At 43.0% G+C, this 22,839-nt stretch overlaps 1 protein-coding gene across 4 annotated transcripts in view; it reads right to left on the bottom strand.

The window, feature by feature from the left end:
* Positions 1 to 22,839, bottom strand: part of CLNK (cytokine dependent hematopoietic cell linker) — a 200,062-nt gene that overhangs the window by 71,210 nt on the left and 106,013 nt on the right. For all 4 annotated transcript variants that reach the window (XM_081487638.1, XM_081487833.1, XM_081487920.1 and 1 more), the window contains exons 5-7: positions 17,144 to 17,181; positions 11,863 to 12,004; positions 8,414 to 8,511 (exon numbers count right to left, since the gene is read on the bottom strand). In XM_081487638.1, coding sequence (XP_081343764.1) covers positions 8,414 to 8,511; positions 11,863 to 12,004; positions 17,144 to 17,181 — 278 coding nt within the window. The remainder of the gene's footprint in view (positions 1 to 8,413; positions 8,512 to 11,862; positions 12,005 to 17,143; positions 17,182 to 22,839) is intronic.

Below are 22,839 nucleotides of genomic sequence, written 5' to 3'. Positions count from 1 at the left end.
CTTGATGACTGAGATTTACATCACTGGTTCTCTTGGTGCTCGTGCCTTTGCACTTGAGCTGGAAGTTAGAGGCCACCAGCATTCCTGGTCTTCAGCTTTCAGATGGCAGATTGTGGAACTGAGCCTCCATAATCACTAATTTATTTATATGTATATGTCTATATGCCTATATGTCTCAAGCTTTCTATCTTATTTATCTATCTATCCCTCTGTGTATCTATTTTATCTATCTATTGGAGGCTTCCCAGGTGGCTCAGTGGTAAAGAACCCACCTGCAATGCAGGACACACAGGAGATGGGGGTTTGCTCCCTGGGTGGGAAGGTACCCTGGGGAAGGAAATAGCAACCTGTTCTAGCATTCTTGCCTGGGCAATCCCATGGACAGAGAATCCTTGTGGGATACAGTCCAGAGAATCACAAAGAGTCAGACATGATTGAGTATACACACATCTATCTATCAATATCTATCTATCTATCATCTATCTACCTATTGCTTATGCTTCTGGAGAACCCTGACTAATATAGAGTCTCAGTGGTATACTTTTTTAGTGCCAAGTTGAGGTGGTCAAGGTGAAGGGGTGGAAGGGTCATTGAACCCTGTTACCTGTTAGGTCTTGATGTTCAAAGTCCACCTCTTTTCCTCTGTGGAACACTGGACCACATAATTCTGCCTGCACATGATGTGGCTCTTCTGCTGATCAATGTAGTCAAGCATCAAGCATGGTTTGGGTTTTGTTATTACTGTGGCTTCCTTCACCACACCCTCAGCTTCCAGTCCCTCCAGGGAGACCCCACGGAGGCTGGTGTGCTGGAGGGTTTTTGTCAAGTTTTTGTTTCATCCTCAGCTTTCAATCTTCCCTGTGCACCTGCCCAGGAAGAGGGTCTCTCCCAATGCTCTTCCCACCTCCCACTGCTAGCCTGGAACAGGGGAGAGTCTCCATGGTCTCTGTCTTGCTGGGCCCTGCGTGATTAGAGTGTTAGGGATCGGGCTTCCTTAGTACCTGCTCTTCTCCCCTTTGCTGGTCAAATTCTATTTTTAAAAATTAATTAATTTTTAAATGAAGTATCAATCCTAAAGGATATCAACCCTGAATACTCATTGGAAGGACTAACGCTGAAGCTGAAGCTTCAATACTTTGGCCACCTGATGCAAAGAGCCGACTCACTGGAAAAGACCCTGATGCTGGGAAAGATTGAGGGCAGGAGGAGAAGGGGATGACAGAGGATGAGATGGCTGGATGGCATCACAGACTCAATGGACATGAACTTGGGCAAACTCTGGGAGATGGTGAAGGACAGGGAAACCTTGAGTGCTGCAGTCCGTGGGGTCACAAAGAGCTGGACACGACTGAGTCACTGAACAGCAACAACAATAGGTGATTTACAGTGTTGTGCCAATCTCTGCTGTATAGCAAAGACTCAGTTATATACCTATATGCATTCTGTTTTAATATTCTTTTCCATTTTGGTATATCAGAGGATATTGAATGTATTTCCCTGTGCTATACATCAGGACCTTGTTGTTGATCCATTCTAAATGTAATAGCTTGCATCAACCAATCCCAACAGGAGAAACAGTGAGAACAGTGGCAGACTTTATTTTTTGGGGCTCCAAAATCACTGCAGCCATGAAATTAAAAGACACTTACTCCTTGGGAGAAAAGTCATGACCAACCTCGACAGCATATTAAAAAGCAGAGACATTACTTTGCCAACAAAGGTCCGTCTAGTCAAGGCTGTAGTTTTTCCAGTAGTCATATATGGATGTGAGAGTTGGACTATAAAGAAAGCAGAGCACCGAAGAATTGATGCTTCTGAACTATGGTGTTGGAGAAGACTCTTGAGAATCCCTTGGACTGCAAGGAGACCCAACCAGTCAATCCTAAAGGAAATCAGTCCTGAATATTCATTGGAAGGACTGATGTTGAAGCTGAAACTCCAATACTTTGGCCACCTGATGCGAAGACCTGACTCACTGGAAAAGACCCTGATGCTGGGAAAGATTGAAGGCAGGAGGAGAAGGGGACGACAGAGGATGAGATAGTTTTATGGCATCACTGATTCAATGGACATGAGTGTGAGTAAACTCCAGGAGCTGGTGATAGACAGGGAGGCCTGGCGTGCTGCAGTCCATGGAGTCGCAAAGAGTCGGATACGACCGAGCGACTGAACTGAACCGAACCAACCCCAAACTCCCAGTCCATCCCTTTCTCTCCCCCCAACCCCCTCGGCAACCACAAGTCTGATCTCAACGTCTGTGAGTCTATTTCTGTTTTGTAGATAGGTTCAGTTCAGTTCAGTCACTCAGTCACGTCCGACTCTTTGCGACCCCATGAATCGCAGCACGCCAGGTCTCCCCGTCCATCACCAACTCCCGAAGTTTACCCAAACCCATGTCCATTGAGTCGGTGATGCCATCCAACCATCTCATCCTCTGTGTCCCCTTCTCCTCCTGCTCTCAATCTTTCCCAGCATCAGAGTCTTTTCCAATGAGTCAGTTCTTTGCATCAGGTGGCCGAAGTATTGGAGTTTCAGCTTCAACATCAGTCCTTCCAATGAACACCCAGGGCTGATCTCCTTTAGGATGGACTGGTTGGATCTCCTTGCAGTTGAAGGGACTCTCAAGAGTCTTCTCCAGCACCATGGTTAAAAAGCATCAATTCTTTGGCGCTCAGCTTTCTTTATAGTCCAACTCTCACATCCATACATGACTACTGGAAAAACCATAGCCTTGACTAGATGGACCTTATAGGTTCATTCGTGTCCTGTTTTAGATTTCACATACAAGTTATATCATATGGTAGTTTTATTTCTCTTTCTGACTTACTTCACTTAGGATGATAATCCCTAGTTGTAGCCGGCCATATTCCATATTGTGTCTTTGGACATTTGGACCCATTTGGCTCTTGTGCACGAGAGTTTTTCGGCTGCATCTCCTCCAGAGGGGCCTACACTTTGATGGTATTAGCATAGGATCCCAGGCCTAGAAGTATTTTATGCCCCTCCCCAGGGCTATTCTCATTTTCTATCAAATATAGATTTTCTAATGTCTACTATATACCTGTAACAATGCTAGATTCTGAGGGAATGAAGAAGAATAAGAGGTTAGATGCTAAAGGTGGACTCATATGGATGCAGTTCTGAGTTTACAGCAATGTTGTAACACAGGTTTCATTGTAACAGAAGTTTTTCAACCTTGGCACCATTGAGAGTTGGGGCCAGGCAATTTGCTGTGGGAGGCTGCCCTGTGCGTTTGCAGCCTACTTAGCGGCATCCCTGCCCTCTGCCCACTAGATGTCAGTAGCTTTCCCCAAGTCTTAACAACCAAAAATGTCGCCAGTCATTGTAAACGTCCACTAGGGGGCAAAATGTTCCCAGGGGAGAACCACGGATAACCATGCAATGTGCTATTGGTGTAGAAGACTGCTTTGCATTCGTTTCCTCCAGAAGGCTTCTCAAAAGCCTCTGGTTGGTCTACGTGATGCAGCTCCCTGCTCTTTGCATCTTGTGTCGCCTCAGTCTTAACACCTTGTATTATTATTTCAAAACTGCCAATTTGGGCCACTGCCTCCTCCGTTAGACTGTGGACATTGGCTTTTTTTTTTTTTAAATCCCCATTGTTGAGCATAGTGCTTTGTACACAGCAAGTGCTCAATAAATGAAAAGATGGCCAATGGTTTAGTGCCTTAAGATAGTTTTAACAAGTCCAAGGGGGCTTTCCAGATGGTGCTAGTGGCAAAGAACCCGTGTGCCAATGAAGGAGACATAATTATAGACTCGGGTCTGATCCCTGAGTCAGGAAGAACCCCTGGAGAAGGGCATGGCAACCCACTCCAGTATTCTTGCCTGGAGAATTCCAGGGGCAGAGGAGCCTGCTGGGCTACAGTCCACAGGATCGCAAAGAATCAGACACAACTGAAGCGACATAGCGTGCACGCATGCAATCAGTCTAAGGAGTCAACGTAAGAACTGGTTCCTGTAAGGACTGTTGAAGATCCAATTCACAGATAGTTTAATCACCACATCATGTGCAAAACTAATTGGGATTAACTGCTGAGAATGAGGTTATAATAAAAAAAAAAATCTGCTAACCATAAGAACTGGATAATTCAAACATTGTTTATAAAAGCAAAACTCCCTTTTTTATTTGAATTGAGGCCAAGTCCTTATTGAATTAATTTATAAGACAACTTGCCTCCTGGCCAAAGTTGTGCTCCTCTCCCATCTCCTATTTCTCACAAGATTTCACTTGACTTAATATGTTGAGATTATAGTTCTACTTGTAAAGTGACCTAGCTAAAAGAAGAAATTTGTAACAAAAAGCTACAAAGATAATATGAGAGGATATAAAGCAATAAGAATGGAGACTTAAATTCTGGCATAGTCATTTAAGAAAAATCAAATGAGAATTATCATCTTTTAAGAACACATTCTTCTCATGAAAGTTTACTTCCATGCAAAGAGGAATTATCGGTGGTTTCTAGGGAAAGAAAAGCTTAACTTTTTAGGTCAGAATTTTCTACTCTTTATAACCAGGCAAGAACTTGTGACTTTAGCCTCTGACCCAGCGCCTCTGAAATTCCTACTGTTCCCTGAGTATGCTTCATGCTTTAGAGATGAGGCTCTTGAAATGCCCTCTTCCCTGTCTAACAGTCACTGTTGGGGCCTGCCCCGGTTGTACATCTCGGAGATAATTGCAAGTATTCACATGTATGGATGTGAGAGTTAGACTATAAAGAAAGGTGAGCGCCGAAGAATTGATGCTTTTGAACTGTGGTGTTGGAGAAGACTCTTGAGAATCTCTTGGACTGCAAGGAGATCCAACCAGTCCATCCTAAAGGAAATCAGTCCTGAATATTCATTGGAAGAACTGATGTTGAAGCTGAAACTCCAATACTTTGACCACCTGATGTGAAGAACTGACTCACTGGAAAAGACCCTGATGCTGGAAAAGATTGAAGGCAGGAGGAGAAGGGGACGACAGAGGATGAGATGGTTGGATGGCATCACCGACTCAATGGGCATGAGTTTGAGTAAACTCCAGGAGTTGGTGATGGACAGGGAGGCCTGGCGTGCTGCAGTCCATGGGGTCACAAAGAGCTGGACACGACTGAGTGGCTGAACTGAACTGGATATGACAACTTTGAAGGACAGACTAGAGAAAGTTTCCATGTGAAAAGAAATCAAACTGGGTCTTTTTGAATTATGTTTTTTTTCAGGATATGACATCACCGACTCAGTGGACATGAGTTTGAGCAAGCTCCAGGAGATGGTGAAGGACAGGGGAGCCTGGTGTGCTGCCGTCCAAGGGGTCACAAAGAGTCAGACACGACTGAGAGACTGAACAACCACAACAGGATATCTGCCCAGTAGTGGAATTTCTGGGTCGTATGGTAGTTCTATTTTTAGTTTTTCAAGGAAAATCCTTACTGTTCTCCATAGTGTCTGTATCAATTTACGTTCCCACCAACAGGGCAAGAGGGTCCCAGTTTGGTGCTCTGTGGTAACGTCTAGATTGGTGGGATTGGGGTGGGGAGCAGAAGGGAGGTCTAAGAGGGAGGGGATATATGTATACATAGAGCTGATTCACTTAGTTGTACAGCAGAAACTAACATAATATTGTAAAACAACTATACCCAATCTAAAAAAAAGAAATCAAACTGGGGAAAGAAGACTGTTTTTTTTTTTCCTATTAATATTTCAAGCTTGGAGGTGATTTAGTTGCTAAGTTGTGTCTGACTCTTTGTGACCCCATGGACTATAGCCTGCCGGGCTCCTCTGTCCATGGGACTTCCCAGGCAAGAATACTGGAGTGGGTTACCTTTTCCTTCTCTGGGGATCTTCCCAACCCAGGGATCGAATCCGGATCTCCTCCATTGCAGGTGGATTCTTTTTGCCAACTGGGCCACCAAGGAAGCCCTCATATTTCAAGCTAGTCATATTTCCAATTTCAGTTCAAATGACTGAGTTTATTTGTTTGTCCATTTCCATTCAAGTGCTGTGTGCTGTGCTAAGTCGTTTCAGTCATGTCCAACTCTTTGTGACCCCATGGACTGTAGCCCACCAGGATTCTCTGTCCATGGGATTCTCCAGGCAAGAATACTGGAGTGGGTTGCCATGTCCTCCTCCAGGGGATTTTCCAGACCAAGGGATTGAACCTGAGTCTCTTACGTCTCCTCACTGGTAGGCAGGTTCTTTACCACTAGTACCACCTGGAAGCTCTTCCATCCATGTGGCCAGTATCTATTGAGAACCTTTTACATAAAGCCACTGTGCTAGAAGCTAGGGCTAAAATAGTCCCTGTGCTCATGGAGGTGTCATCTGGTAACTGATTGTGCCAGGCACTGTGCCCTGTATGTATTATCATGAAAGCTATGAGATTTTATAGCTTAGACCGTAAAGGCTCAGGGAAGGTAAGTAACTGGCCCAAAGAAACAGAGCTCATAAAGTTGGAGCCATTAAAATGAAAATTATAACATTCATCTTGCAAGGTTATTTTAAGGATTAAATGTCATTCATTCATTCATTCATTTATTCCCATTTGTCCTCAGAAAGGTCTTCCCTGACTGCCTTGCTTTCATTCTATTTTAAAAGCTCATCACTTGACATATCATTTTTGTATCTATTATTTATCCGTTTACATATCATAGGTCTCCTCCCACTAGATGTAAGTTTCATGAGAGCAGGGCCATGGTGGTTTACTGCTGCATACCAGAGTGGATAATTGTGTCTGGTCCATGGCACGCTTCCAACATATGTTTCTTAAATGAATTTGTTGAGTGAATGACTAAAATGTTTAGCTTAGTATCTGTGTAAAGAGGAAGTGTTCAATATTTCATCCCTTATCTTGCTCTCCCAATCTCTGTTGGCTGTGTTCTGTGTGAACGACTTGGTAAAAATTGTAGTTTCCTTTTCTTGTCAATATTTAAAAGAAACCCTCTAGTTAAATGAGTAAACCATTTGCATAGATAATGCACAAGGATGAATGTGTTATAAATATTTAAATGTGTTCACAGTCACTAATAAAAGTGAAACACATTTCAAAGAAAGAACAGCAAAATCTTTCTCTTTTTTAAAAAATATAATTAAAAAAATAATGCACAGTTTTGGAGAAAATTCTATGAGGTGGAAATGCTAATACAGGGCTTCTGGGAGGGTAAATTGAAATGATTTTTCAGGGAGAAATCTCACAATATGTACCGAAAGCCTTTAAAATGTTTTCACTCAATGGTTAAATAAAATAATTAAAAATCTTATATGAAGAGTGAAGTATCTGTAAATATTATGCTTATTGATGCTTGTTTTATGACATGGGAGATAGTTGTACAACTGAAACAATGTTCAAAGGAAGGAAAACGAGTATATACTATACAACAAAGACTTCCTTGCATGAAATATATTAGCATAGAAAACATTGACATGAAATTTACCCAAATGTTATGACTGATAGTCTTGCAACCTCACGGATGATTACTTTGTATTTTGTGCAATGTTATTAAAAATAAAATACTATATGTGTTTAGAGCACTTATATTTACAAGATATTTTCAACAGCTTTTTGAAGTAAGCGTGAAAGAGATTGTCACTCCTGTTTGGCAAATGGGTTTACAAAGAGGTTCAGAGAGGTTGACCTACAGTCATCCCTTGATATCTGCTGGGGATTACTTCCAGCACTCCCCTTGAATACCCACATCTGTGGATGCTCAAGTCCTTCATATGAAATTGCAGAGTATTTGTAAATAATCTATGCATATCCTTCTGTGTACAGTGAAACCCTCGAAGGCATGGGTTTGAACTGTGTGGGTCCACTTATACTCAGATTTTTTCATCAAGTACATACTAAGGTACTACAAAATCCTTGGTTGGTTGAATTATCTCTAGATTACTTGTAATACCTAACACAATGTCAATGCTATGTAAATAGTTGCTGGCATGTGGTAAATTCGAGTTTTGCTTCTTGGAATTTAATAGATTTTTTTTTAATCCTTGATTGACTCTACAGATGGGGAACTGACAGATATAGAGGGCTGACTGTACTTACTACCACACCATTAACAGTTGGAATCATTGGGCCTAAATCTGGACAAAATGATATGTTATTATCAAAGAGATTTGGGTTTAAATTCTGCTCCCAGAGAATAGGATGCGTATTAAGTGAGATGCAGGTAAACGTCCCTAACCTGATGCCTGGCTCAAAGAAAGTCTTTCACAAATGTTAGTTCTCTTCCTTTCTAGGTACTTATTCTAAGGATCATGATCCCTCCGGCTGAATCCCCCTGTTCCTCACTGAGCTTGACCTGCTCATCCCCAAGACATTCTAACAAGATGCCTTGGAAATGAGAGATGGTAAAGCTCTTGGTTGCTAGGCAGTGCCCTCCATGTGTTTGGTTCATGCAGTCAAGCTTTTACTTACTTCTTCCAGCTTCATCCAGGTTTGCCTGTCTGTGGGGAGAGAGGTCTTGGAATCTAAGGACACAGGTGTGTCCATCATACCCTTGAAATAGCGTGTATCTGTGAAAAAAGAAAAATTATTTAAAGTCATACTTTACATGACTCTGCACACTGTAATAGACAAAATATTTGCACAACTACGAACTTCCTGAACCATCACGATATAGACATGAGCATGTAATTCTACTTCCACTTAACAGATTAAGAGACTGAGGCTCAAAGAGGAGAAATCACTTCTCTTGGTCCATATAAATAAATGCCAAAGTCTGGACCTGAACAGTCTTCATTCTCTTATCCACGTGGGAAATTCTACTCACCTTTCAAGGCTTGGACTGTGTCATGCCCTTCAAAAATCTTCCTAGACCCCACCCACCTGCGCACAACCCTGGCTCTCTTTTCTATGTTACACACTTATGTGTGCTTAGTTGCTGAGTCATGTCCGACTCTTTGCGAGCCCATGAACTGTAGCCCATCAGGCTTCTCTGTCCATAGGGGTTCTCCAGGCAAGAATAGTGAGGTGGGTTGCTATACTCTTCTCCAGGGGATCTTCCCAACCCAGGAGATTGAACCCAGGTCTCTCACATTGCAGGCAGATTCTTTACCATCTGAGCCACCAGGGAAGCCCATGAATATTGAATTGAGTAGCCTATCCCTTTGCCGGGGAATCTTCCTGACCCAGGAATAGTACCGGGGTCTCCTGCATTGCAAGTGGGTTCTTTACCAGCTGAGCTACCAGAGAAGCCCACATTACATACTTAACATACATATTTTATACTTAACATATACCTAACTATATACTTGTGCTTCCCTGGTAGATTGGTGGTAAAGAATCCACCTGCCAATGCAGGAGACATGGGTTAGATCCTTGGTCCAGGAAGATCCCCTGGAGAAGGAAATGGCAACCCACTCCAGTATTCTTGCCTGGAGAATCCCATGGACAGAGGAGCCTGGCAGGCTATAGTCCATGGGATTGCAGAGAGAGAGACATGGCTGAGTGACTGAACAACAACAATAGCTATATAATTTACATAATTAAGATGATGCTGTGAAAGTGATGCACTCAATATGCCAGCAAATTTGGAAAACTCAGCAGTGGCCACAGGACTGAAAAAGGTCAGTTTTAATCCCAATCCCAAAGAGAGGCAATGCCAAAAAATGCTCAAACTACCGCACAATTGCACTCATCTCACATGCTAGTAAAGTAATGCTCAAAATTCTCCAAGCCAAGCTTCAGCAATACGTGAACTGTGAACTTCCAGATGTTCAAGCTGGTTTTAGAAAAGGCAGAGGAACCAGAGATCAAATTGCCAACATCTGATGGATCATCAAAAAAGCAAGAGAGTTCCAGAAAAACATCTATTTCTGCTTTATTGGCTATGCCAAAGCCTTTGACTGTGTGGATCACAATAAACTGTGGAAAATTCTGAAAGAGATGGGAATACCAGACCACTTGACCTGCCTCTTGAGAAACCTGTATGCAGGTTAGGAAGCAACAATTAGGACTGGACATGGAACAACAGACTGGTTCCAAATAGGAAAAGGAGTATGTCAAGGCTGTATATTGTCTCCCTGCTTATTTAACTTATATGCAGAGTACATCATGAGAGCCAGTGGGCTGGATGAAGCACAAGCTGGAATCAGATTGCCGGGAGAAATGTCAATAACTTCAGATATGCAGATGACACCACCCTTATGGCAGAAAGTGAAGAAGAACTAAAGAGCCTCGTGATGAAAGTAAAAGTGGGGAGTGAAAAAGTTGGCTTAAAGCTCAACATTCAGAAAACTAAGTTCATGGCATCCGGTCCCATCACTTCATGGCAGATAGATAGGGAAACAGTGGAAACAGTGTCAGACTTTATTTTTTGGGGCTCCAAAATCACTGCAGATGGTGAATGCAGCCATGAAATTAAAAGATGCTTACTCTTGGAAAGAAAGTTATGACCAACCTTGACAGCATATTAAAAACAGAGACATTACTTTGCCAACAAAGATCCATCTAGTCAAGGCTATGGTTTTTCCAGTAGTCATGTATGGATGTGAGTGTTGGACTGTGAAGAAAGCTGAGCACCAAAGAATTGATGCTTTTGAACTGTGGTGTTGGAGAAGACTCTTGAGAGTCCCTTGGACTGCAAGGAGATCCAACCAGTCCCTCCTAAAGGAGATCAGCCCTGGGTGTTCATTGGAAGGACTGATGTTGAAGCTGAAACTCCAATACTTTGGCCACCTGATGCGAAGAGTTGACTCATTTGAAAAGACCCTGATGCTGGGAAGGATTGGGGGCAGTAGGAGAAGGGGACAACAGAGGATGAGATGGCTGGATGGCATCACCGACTCGATGGACATGAGTTTGGGTAAACTCTGGGAGTTGGTGATGGACAAGGAGGCCTGGCATGCTGCGATTCATGGGGTCGCAAAGAGTCGGACATGACTGAGCAACTGAGCTGAACTGATACATTATATACCAAATTTATTCCATTATACTTACCTTTATATCTCTTAATCAATCCTAACATGATAACTGGCATACAATAGATATTAATTAATGCATATTGAGTGAATTAACAAAGGAGTATCATTATTATTTACAAGGTAATTGTCCTCTAAGGGACTTCTGTAGATTCATTTCAGTATATCAGGCTCTCAAATCACAAATGCTTCCTCTTTTCCCTCACAACACTGTGCTTGATTTAAGGTTCAGAGACCTTGCTGAAGCTGTGTAAGTTGCTCCAGTTAGAAAGAAGAAAAGGTGGGTGTATAATAAGGTTTCCTTTCTCTTAAAAGCCTTGGGTTGCTGCCATGCTCTGTGCTACTTATATGCTGGCTATGAGCAAGATATATCAGCCATATTAAAAGTCTTCCCTTTTGTCCTGGTCTCTTCTCTGCAACTCTGTCTTAACAGGGATGTTGCTCACATCTCTGCCTGTCTGTCTTCTGCCATGTTCATCAATTGTTTCTCAGACTCAAGATATCATCATGGGGATTCTCCAGGCAAGTATAGTGGAGTGGGGTGCCATGCCCTCCTCCAGGGGATCTTCCCAACCCAGGGATTGGTCCTAGGTCTCCCCCATTGCAGGCAGACTCTTTACCATCTGAGCCACCAGGGAACCATCATGATGATAATAAACAGTCATAGAGCTCTGACTCTGCACAAAGTCCTCCTCTGAGAACTCAACATGCGTCATCCATGTAACCACGTGGGTTACATGGGGTCAGCTCTATCTTCAGATATCTTGAACCCTATCTTCAAATATAGGAAATGGTTTTCAGATGCTTGCTCCAGGTCACACAGCTAATAAGCTGTGGAAACAGGATTTTAACCTAGAGTTGCTAATTCAGAACCTACATCTTTGGTCACTCTACAGTATTGCAGCATGGGCATATGATTTTCAGGTTTCAGGCCCTAAACATTACCTGAATATTCAGATTCCTTAATAGGCCTGGCTGGTAAGATTTTCACTGATTGCCAGTCTTCTACCATGCGAAGCTCAGGGTCTTCATAGTCATCATCTGTGTGGCCTTTTGCTCCATCCAGAAGTTCTGTGGAATTCCTTTCCTAAGGAGGGGACATTTCAGTAAGTCAAGGGAAGGTACAACAATGACAAAGATGATAGGCTACAGTGCTGGCCAGGGGAGTAATAGAGATTCCCTTAGCTGCGAGTTAGAGATTTAAGAGTTTGGAGTCTAGGAGAGTTAATCTCTCATGGTGGCAGAATTGTAACGATATCCTTAGAAAGCATCATGGTAGTGTGAGACACTCCCTTTGTCTCTCCCCTTCAATCTACAACAATTAAGACATCCATAACTCAACAAAGAATTGATGCAAGTATTCACATGTATGGATGTGAGAGTTGGACTATAAAGAAAGGTGAGCACCAAAGAATTGATGCTTTTGAACTGTGGTGTTGGAGAAGACTCTTGAGAGTCCCTTGGACTGAAAGGAGATCCAACCAGTCCATCCTAAAGGAAATCAATCCTGAGTATTCATTGAAGGACTGATGTTTAAGCCGAAACTCCAATACTTTGGCCACATGATGCAAAGAACTGACTCCTTCAAGACCCTGATGCTGGGAAAGAATGAAGGCAGGAGGAGAAGGGGATGACAGAGGATGAGATGGTTGGATGACATCACTGACTCTCTGGACATGAGTTTGAGCAAGCTCCAGGAGTTGGTGATGGACAGAGAAGCCTGGCATGCTGCAGTCTATGGGGTCTCAAAGAGTCAGAAACGACTGAGTGACTGAACTGAACTGAACTCAACAAAGGTTCCTCTGCCCAAGACACCTGGACTCCAGAGAGACCCACATGTTTGTCCATTTGAAGAAGGCTAGATTGGAATATGTAGAGTGGGTAGAACTAGGGGAAGAATAGAAGTAGTGCCCATAATCCTGAACCCCAGAAAGCCTGGTAGCACCAGCAGGTATGGTGCACATGACTCTAGGTCATGGCTACAGTGGTGCCCATGACTACAGGGAACTGGGCAGCAACCTCCAGGTGTATCTGTGACTCTGTCACCTCCTGCCCATAGCAGTATTACCTGGCTCCCCATCCCTTGCTACGGTAGCAGTTCCAATGTGCCAAGCAACACCGGACATGAAGATGTCAACGGCAGCAGTGACAATGGCATCAGAAAGGCACCCCCAGTGACCCCAGAGGCATAAGCAGAAATGACAAGGGCACCAGTGACCACTCTGGTAGAAGCAGTGGAGGGTGGAAAGTGCTAATTCTCAAATAGAGCTGAGGTAAGAAAAAAACAAAACCTTGTGCTTTAGCAGCATGTACTGAAAATCAGAAGAAAGGCCTCTAATTATCAATGTGTGGATCTGTTAGAGTCGAAGTAAACAAAGCTTTACCTAAACGAGAGGGGTGTTTACTACTTCAAATGCACTGGTAGAAGAACAGCTCATCAAGCACCATGAAAAACCATGGTCACACAGTCTCATATCACAAACATAACAATTATCCAGAAACCAAACTTAAAGTCACAGCAGACTATGATCTAATTGATGGAGAATTCAAAAGAGCTGTCATGAAGAAACTCAGAATTATAAGAAAACTCAGAAAGCAATTCAATGAGCTCAGGAGTAAAACCAGTGAACAGAAGCAATACTTACCGAAGAGACTAAAACTCTAAAAAAGAACCAAACAGAAATTCTGGAGCTTGAGAACTCAATAAATGAGATGAAGAATGCATTAGAAAGCACTGGAAACAGAGCAGACCATATGGAAGAGAGAACCAGTGAGCTCAAAGAAAGAAACTTAAAAATGATATTCAGGTAGAAGAGGGGAAGGAACTAAGATTTTAAAGCAATGAAAAAGTTCTATAAGAACTATCTGATTCCATGAGAAAGAAGCAACATGAGAATAGTGGATATGCCAGAAGGGGAAGAGAGGGAGAAGGGAGCGTTTATTTAAAAACATAACAGCTGAGAATTTTCCAAATCTGAGGAAGGAACTGGATATACAAGTTCATGAAACTCATAGAACACTTAATTATCATAATGCAAAAATATCTTCTCCAAGACACATTATATCAAAACTGTCAAAGGTCAATGATAAAGGTTTTAAAAGCAGTCAGGGAAAAAAGATAATCACCTACAAAGGTACTCCCATTAGGCTATCAGCAGATATCTAAGCAGAACCTCTACAGGCCAGGAGAGAGAGGAATGATATATTCAAAATTTGTCGTTTAATCACTAAGTCATGTCTGACTCTTTGAAGCCCCAAGGACTGTAGCCCACCAGGCTCCTCTGTCCATGGAATTCTCCAGGCAAGAATACTGGAGTGGGTGGGTAGCCATTCCCTTTTCCAGGGGATCTTCCCCACCCAGGGATCGAATCCACATCTCCTGCATTACAGGAGGATTCTTTATCACAGAGCTACCAGGGAAGAGTCAAGAATACTGGAAGATAAAAGATACTCTACCCAGCAAAGTTACCTTTCAGATATAAAGGAGAAATAAAGGCTCTCCCAGGCAAACAAACCTGAGGGAGTTCATTACCACTAGAGCAGCCTTACAAGAAATGTTGAAAAGAGCTCTTCTGCCTGAAATAAAACTGGTAATAGTACACCACACTTTAAGTAAGGTGATAAATAGACTACCAGAAGTGTCTTAATGAGACAATGCATGTAAAATTTTGGGCAAAATGCCTGATGGTCAGCACTCAATAAATACTAGCTGTAAATATTATTATGACGGCTACTGTGATAACAGCTACTAATAAAGAAAGTCTGAGACAAAGGAAGCCTACCAATCATGCTTTGTTCACCTCCCTTTAAAGCCTCTCTAACACCTGTTAAGAAGTTTATATGTCCTAGGTGCTTTCTGTGCTTTATTTCATTGTATAAGCAGAAAAATCCATGAGGTGATTTTACTGTAGTGTAGGAACCTGGAATTAGATAGGCTTAAGTTTAAATTCTAAGTCTGCATTATTCTTGTTCTTTAATATACATATATTCTCTCTATATATGTATATTCTCTAATATATATAATATATATTATTCTCATTATTATATATAATATACATTATATTATGATATAGAACATATATTAATAATTTAATATATAATATGTATTATTCTCATTATTATATATATTAATAATATATATATTCGAGAATGAGAATAATGCAGAATATATATATATATGTATATAGGTCTTACTAGTCCTAAGACTCCAAGTGTATGCCTTTTTCTATCATCACTCTATTGAAGCAGTTTGGTAAAAGTAAAGACTAGTTTATATGATGAGTTTGGTTTTCAGGTAAGAAAAAGCACAGTGGGGACTCACCAGGCCCCTATCTGGAGAACTTTTGGGGCTTCATTTTGGCTCATGGCAACTCGGATCATTCAACACAAAAGGGTGGAATGCAATTTAGTAAGTCTGTGTTCTCCACGGGACAGCATAAACCTGTCTAGTATCTGTCTCCTGTTAATACCAAGGGTTCTTACTAAAAGCTCAGTATATATAAGCCTTCCACTTTACAAAATATTTTGGGATTGATTGATTGTGTGTGCATGTGTACATGCATGCATGTGTGCGCGTGTCCTAGGGTGAGGATTCATAGCTTTAATTTAGTTCTTAAAGAAATCTTTCAAAAAATAAAGAACCAAAGGTTTTACAGGTAAATTCTATCTATCTATTCATATATCTATCATCTATCTCTATCATTTCTATCTATTCCATTTATCATCTATAGATATATTAAAGCTATTTAAATTATGTACATGTAATTTTTAACAATTAAATTATTTAGGTAGCTGATTTCATGTTATAAATTTAAAATTTTCTTTTAGTCATTAAAATTCCTTGTAAATATTATTAATGGAAGATGGCTTAAAACTCAACATTCAAAAAACGAAGATCGTGGCATCCAGTCCCTTCACTTAATGGCAAATAGATGGGAAAAAGTGGAAAGAGTGTCAGATTTCATATTCTTGGGCTCCAAAATCAATGTGGATGGTGACTGCAGCCAGGAAATTAAAAGACGCTTGCTCCTTGGAAGAAAAGCTATGATAAACCTAGACAGTATATTAAAAAGCAGAGACAGCACTTTGCTGACAAAGGTCTGCATAGTCAAAGCTATGGTTTTTCCAGTAGCATGTGTGGATGTGAGAGATGGACTATAAAGAAGGCTCAGTGCTGAAGAATTGATGCTTTTGAACTGTGGTGCTGGAGAAGACTCTAGAGAGGCCCTTGGACTGCAAGGAGATCAAACCAGTCAATCCTAAAGGAAACTAGTCCTAACTATTCACTGGAAGGACTGATGCTGAAGCTGAAGCTCCAATAATTTGGCCGCCTGATGTGAAGATCCAGTGCTTTGGGAAAGACCCTGATGATGGAAAAGATTGAAGGCAGCAGGAGAAGGGGACGACAGAGGACAAGATAGCTGCATGGCATCACCGACTCGATGGGCATGAGTTTGAGCAAGCTCCGGGAGATGGTGAAGGACAGGGAAGCCTGGTGTGCTGCAGTCCAGGGGGTCACAAAGAGTTGGACTGAGTGACTGAACAGCAGAACAATGTGAATATATTATAATATATTCAATGATTTTTCTATTATTGAATATCTAGGGTGATTCCAGTGTGTTGCCATTTAAAATATATTATAAAATATAAATGAGCACTTAACTATTAATCCAAATTTTAGGTTAATTCTTTAATTTGTCCCATAGAATTAGAAAATGAATATTTTTGTATTTGTTAGTTAATCTTATAAAATTGCTTTCCAAAGAATTTCTTGTTATTTAAAATTTCGCCATAAGTGTTAGGAAGTGCTTTTCTCACCAAACACTTGCCAGCACCATGTGTTGGCATTTTCACTTTAATTAGTCTTCACAATAGCCATTATGAATTTATTTTTATCTTCATTTTATAGCTGAGGAATTGAAATACAGTTTTTTGTCTTTTTCTGTATTAATGCCTCAATATATTTATTTATTTATCCAGCTTTACCAAGAAATAACTGACATACATCACTGTATAAGTTTCAGGCATACAGCACAATGATTTGATTTACATGTATTGTAGGAATACTGAGTTCTACCCAAGACTTGAAATGCACTTTTCTCTGCCAGGAAATCATGCCATTCGGAAAAGTTTAATTTTTTACAATTCACCAAGTACCTAGAAAAAAGCCACTTACTTTTTAAATATCAAAGACTGACAAAATAGGTAAAGAAAGCAGCTGACTTACGCCATGAAGAAGAGGCTCATTAATAGTCTGGTACTGTCCTGCCAACAAAAACAGCAAAATGTTATTGCAAAACATTGGAAAGACTGGGCCCTTGTTTTTCTCCAGAAATCTTGTGCTCATTTCAGTTAATTGTTCTTGACTGTAATTGCTCAAAATGAAGTGCACATTTTCATGCTTCTTGCTCTATCAGCTGCTCTTGACTAACAGGGGCAATTGGAAAAGGAGGAAAGAAAATCAAATCCCAACTCAGAAGCCTGGCTCTTTCTACAGCAGGTCAGCCTTCCCACTGAAAGAGAAGCAGTTAGGAGGAACCCTGCTCCACAATTAGTTGCACCCAAGTGATGACTCGGCAGCATCTCAGTCAAGGACCTAGTGCTGTCCCCTCCCCCTCTGACACACATGTTGCATTTGCCGTAATCTATCCACACATTGTTATCTATCCATACATTGTTTTCTTGAACAGACTACATAGTTTGACCTTCAGTTCAGTTCAGTCACTCAGTCGTGTCTGACTCTTTGCCATGCCATGGACTGCAGCATGCCAGGCCTCCCTGTCCATCACCAACTCCCGGAGTTTACCCAAAATCATGTCCACTGAGTCGGTGATGCCATCTAGCCATCTCATCCTCTGTCGTCCTCTTCTAGTTTGAGCTTAGGGACAGTATCTACTTATTTGTCTCTCCCTGGCTTCAGGTGCAGGGTCCAGTATGGAACACATGAGTTCTTGATAGGCATTTGTTGAATAAATATTGCTCCGTGGGGGTGCTTCAACACTCAACTGCTTCCTTTGAACTTGATCGATGAAAGATTGCCTGAAGGTTATCTAGCGCAGTCAGGGTAAATGTTTCACATTTTACCCTCAGATTATGCAAAACCACCAAAGAATTGCTCACATGGCCTACAGGTATTTTTGCTTCTGCATAGACTTAATTTTCCTAAATTGCAGTATATGTTCATGCTGTGAGTCTGAATTTAGGAACATTGTAGGCAGAGAATGTTCTTATCATGTTCTCTTTATTAGCACATATGTGAGAAGCTTCTAGCAGGTCTCAGGACCGGAAGCTGCATTCAGCTTAGCATTTGGTTTGCTTTGAGTGAATGACTAGTATCAGTCCTAGAAAAGAGCGTTATTTCCCTTCCTTCTTTGGCTGATGAGACAGACTTTCAGGGCAAATTCCTGGCCTGTGTCCAAGCAGTGTAGAGGATTGTGGTAGGATATTTATTGCTACCTTTTGGTCCGGTTTCATCATGTTCTTTAACTTTTGTCCTTTCACCCTAAATTCTCTTCCCACATGTGTGTGCTAAGTTGCTTCAGTCATGTACGACTCTTTGCAACGCTCTGGACTCTAGCCTGCCAGGTTCCTCTGTCCATGGAATTCTCCAGTGGGTTGGAGTGGTTGCCATGGAGTGGGTTGCCATGCCCTCCTCCAGGGGATCTTCCTGACCCAGAGATCGAACCGGCGCCCCTTACATTTCCTGCATTGGCAGGCGGGTTCTTTACCATTAGTGCCACCTGGGATACCCTCTCTTCCCATACCGAAATACAAAATTAATAGCTGTGAATTTGTCTCAGCATGCCCAAGTCTTTTGTAAGACACAATGTGCGCATTCATGAAACTTTGGCTCAGTGGAAACACAATTCTCTGGAATTTGCCTAGGACTCAAGCATGGGGCAAGTGTCAAGTAGCCAAAGCTAATCTTGAGACAGTGAGCCCGGAGGAGTAGAATCCTGTCTGCACTGTCCACCATCCATCCTGGTGGTAGGACTAGCAGTGACCATCCCCCTGGGGCACTAATACCATCTTCCTGTCCCAGTGCAGTTACACCCACTACTGAGATCCCTGGCAGAGAAACCCACAGGTTTTTCAGCCCTTTAGCAATTTGTACTCTCTCACGAGGAGAAGGAAATGGCAACCCACTCCAGTATTCTTGCCTGGAGAATTCCATGGACAGAGGAACCTGGTAGGCTACAGTCTGTGGGGTCGCAAGTGTCAAACACACCTTAGCGACTAAACTGCTACTACTAAAATTCCCACTGGAGAAGGAAATGGCAACCCACTCCAGTTTTCTTGCCTGGAGAATTCCATGGACAGAGGAGACTGGCGGGCTGCAGTCTGTGGGGTCACAGAGAGTCGGACACGACCGAGCAACTAACACACACACACACACACACACACACACACTCTCTCATCAAGTAAGTGAATAAAGTCACCCGTTACACCAGCTAGTCTGGCAGGAGCAAATGAGAACAGAATTATTGGGGAATTTCTCTGGTCTTTGTGATCCAGGACAGCAGTGCCACTAAGTTCAGGTTCAGTATCATTTCATTTTAGGAGATTGGCCTCCTTGGGCATAGTCATTATACCCACATCTTCATGGAGAGCTGAGAAGTCTCTTCTTTCAGCAACATGGCAGTCTGAGCCCCTCTTGGATTCCCCACATATGGTACATGCCACTTCTGAGTCTTTGCTTATGTTGATTCCACCTGGAGTCCCTGCCTCCTCCGTTTTGTTTTCCAAAATGCTCAGTGTCCTTTGAGATTCTCCTGGGGCTTCCCTTTCTGACCACTCCAGGTTTCTTTAATCTCGCTAAATCGTTAGAGCTGTTGTTTTCTGTCTCACTCACCAGGACACTTAAATAAAAAGAGGCAGCATCTGATTGCTTCTTTGTTGTGTACACACGCCGTCCTCCTGTAGGGAAGGGAGTGGTTTGTCTTTTATCTCTGGGACCCTCAGTACCTCTCTGTGTTATGAACAACACAGAGTTTTGGAAATATAATTTTAAAAGCACAGTTTTGAAGCTGTAAATCAGCTCCCGTCACTCATGGCCCATGAAACATAGTCCAGATTTCCTGCCGTGGCTCCCAGAGGCCAGCACAGCCCAGCACAGCCCAGCTCCTGCCCTGTCTCTGGTCTTATCTCTTTCCAGTTTATTCCTCCTCTGAACTCCAGGCACATCAGCCTCTTTTCAAGTCCATGCTGTATGCTAAGCTCCTCTACCTCTGAGACATTGCATGTACTGTCTGCCAGTCCAGAATGTTCTCTTCTCAGCTCTGCCCAGGCCTGGATCCTTCTCATCCATCACCGTTGTTTTGTTGTTATTGTTCAGTTGTGCCCAACACATTGCGACCCCATGGACTGCAGTACACCAGGCTTCCCTGTCCTTTACCATCCCCTGGGGATTGCTCAAATTAATGTCCGTTGAGTCAGTGATGCTATCTAATCATCTCATCCTCTTTCACCCCCTTCTTCTCCTGCCCGCAATCTTTCCCAGCATCAGGGTCTTTTCCGATGAGTCAGCTCTTCTCACCAAGTGGCCAAAGTATTGAAGCTTTAACTTCAGCATCAGTCCTTCCAGAGAATATTCAAAGTTAATTTCCTTTAGGATTGATGGGTTTGATCTCCTTGCTGTCCAAGGGACTCTCAAGAGTCTTCTCCAGCACCACAGTTCAAAAGCATCATCCAACATACTATATTTTAAATGTCACCTCCCCCAGGGGACCATCCCTGCCTATCATCATCAGGTAAAAATTAGGAGCACCCTCTAGCCCTGGTCCTCACTGCCTCAGCATCCGGCACGGTGGTGAGAATGCTGTGTGCTCATCAAACCCCATTTGCTTGGGCACACAGTTCCTGGTGTCCCTTCCACTGGGTGGCCTTGGCTCGGTGCTATGGCCACTGGGACACAGCAGGTGTGGTAGATTCCACTCCAGGCCATCGTGCTTGACCTTCCATCTCTCACTCTTGCCCCAGTGGCTGGCCAGAGACAGAGGACCCCAAGGCCCTCGGGGATAATGGAAGCCCCTGGGAAAAAGCAGAGTGAATCCTGAATGAGTATTTGGAAAAAGTATGAGTGTTAGCCACTCAGTCGTGTCTGACTCTGTGACCCCAGGGACTGTAGCCCGCCAGGCCCCTCAGTCCATGGGATTCTCTAGATAAGAATACTGGAGTGGGTTGCCATTCCCTTCAGTTTCCATTGGATTGTGATGTGAGCAAGAAATAAACCTTTCTTTTATTAAACTACTAAGTGAAAGTGAAGTCGCTCAGTCGTGTCTGACTCTTTGCAATCCCGTGAACTGTAGCCTACCAGGCATCTCCATCCATGGGATTTTCCAGGCAAGAGTACTGGAGTAGGTAGCCATTTCCTTCTCCAGGAGATCTTCCAGGGATTGAACCCGGGTCTCCCGCATTGTAGGCAGACACTTTACCGTCTGAGCCACCAGGGAAGCAGAACTATTAAGCTCTGTAGTTTATGCATTATAGATGTTAGTCGTCCCTGATTAATATACCCTGCTCGGCTTCTCCATAGTGTGTAGGAACAAAGCTAGCCAACGAATATATTACATAGTTATAGACGGTGGTGCTTGCCTCCCCCGAGGCAGTGGTGAGACCCCAGGCTCTGATCACTCCTTAACTCTGTGTATGGTAAGTGACAATAAATGAACAGTCGGCTGCAGAAACACCCAGGACCAGTGATAGAACTTCAAGATGAACTTGATCCCCTCCCTTGCTGAGCAAACTTGACTTTGGCACTCTCTCTTGCTGGACCCAGATCCTCACCCTAGTGACTTCCTCCCCCCACTCCAATTCTTCCAGGTCTTTGAGTCTTCCTGGGACTGACAGATAGGTTGGCTTCTCAGAGAGAGAGAGCTGTTTTCTAGAAAGATGAGGAAGCAGCTCAGTAGCTTTCCATGTCATCATCCTGAAAGAGTGATGGTGATGCCGTGTCAGTGGAGGGTCCCTCATCACCCACTGGCACCTCACGGCCACGGAGAACTGACTTCTGTGTGCCCCTCAAGGAGGCATCTTTTTTTTTTTTTTTAACAAAAGACAACATTTCCCTAAAAGTTATTTTTAAGAGGGAAGTGAAGATGAATATGTGTCATGTAAACTCAGGGGATTTCCTTACCAGCAGGGTAATTGCCCCAGACTTTGGTCTTGAACGTGGACACCTCATGCCTACAGAGGTGTGGCAAGAGTGTCCAATATACCCATCAAGTGTTGGTCCCCTGACCAATCGCATCTTGGTTGGTTTATAAAACAGAAGAAAGCAAACTTAGGTCCCTGAGCAAACCAACTGCTTTTTACACAAGCTCCTATGGTGGTATTTACTCTGGCCTCAGAGGTCTGAGAATTACTGACATAGATACTCCAACTCTTGTGCCGTGGAAGGTGGACCATCCCAGGTGGCTCAGAGGTAAAGAACCTGCCTGACAAAGCAGGAGATGCAAGTTTGATCCCTGGGTTGGGAAGAGCCCCTGGAGAAGGGAATGGCAACCCACTCCAGTATTCTTGCCTGGAGAATTCCATGCACAGAGAAACCTGGCAGGCTACATAGTATACGGGGTTGCAAAGAGTCAGACACGACTGAGCGGCTAACACTTTCACTTTCAGAGAGACTCTCAGGCTATTTTGACTTATAAACGTGTCCATGAACTTAAGCCCCTGGAGGTGCAAGGTGGCTGCCTGGTCTGTGACCCCTTTCCAGGGACAAGGGTGGCTGTCCGAGCTTCCGAGGGCTGCTGCCGTGAGGTGGTCACAGGGAAGGAAATCCTGGGCTGGTCCCGGGAAGAGGACCTGCTTCTCTGGTGTGAGAAGAGGAGTCGCAGTGGGAAAATGCAGAGTCCTCGAGCTTTCTGTTTCTCTAGGAAGTGAAGTCAGTTCACAGGCCTTTCAGATGACTGTATTCCCAAACCA

The sequence above is a fragment of the Giraffa tippelskirchi genome, chromosome 1 (genome assembly GCF_054371585.1).
Source record: "Giraffa tippelskirchi isolate mGirTip1 chromosome 1, T2T-mGirTip1v1.2.pri, whole genome shotgun sequence".
NCBI lineage: Eukaryota > Metazoa > Chordata > Mammalia > Artiodactyla > Giraffidae > Giraffa > Giraffa tippelskirchi.
The sequence above is the reverse complement of the archived record's forward strand: the minus strand, read 5'-3'. Positions and strand labels throughout refer to the sequence as shown.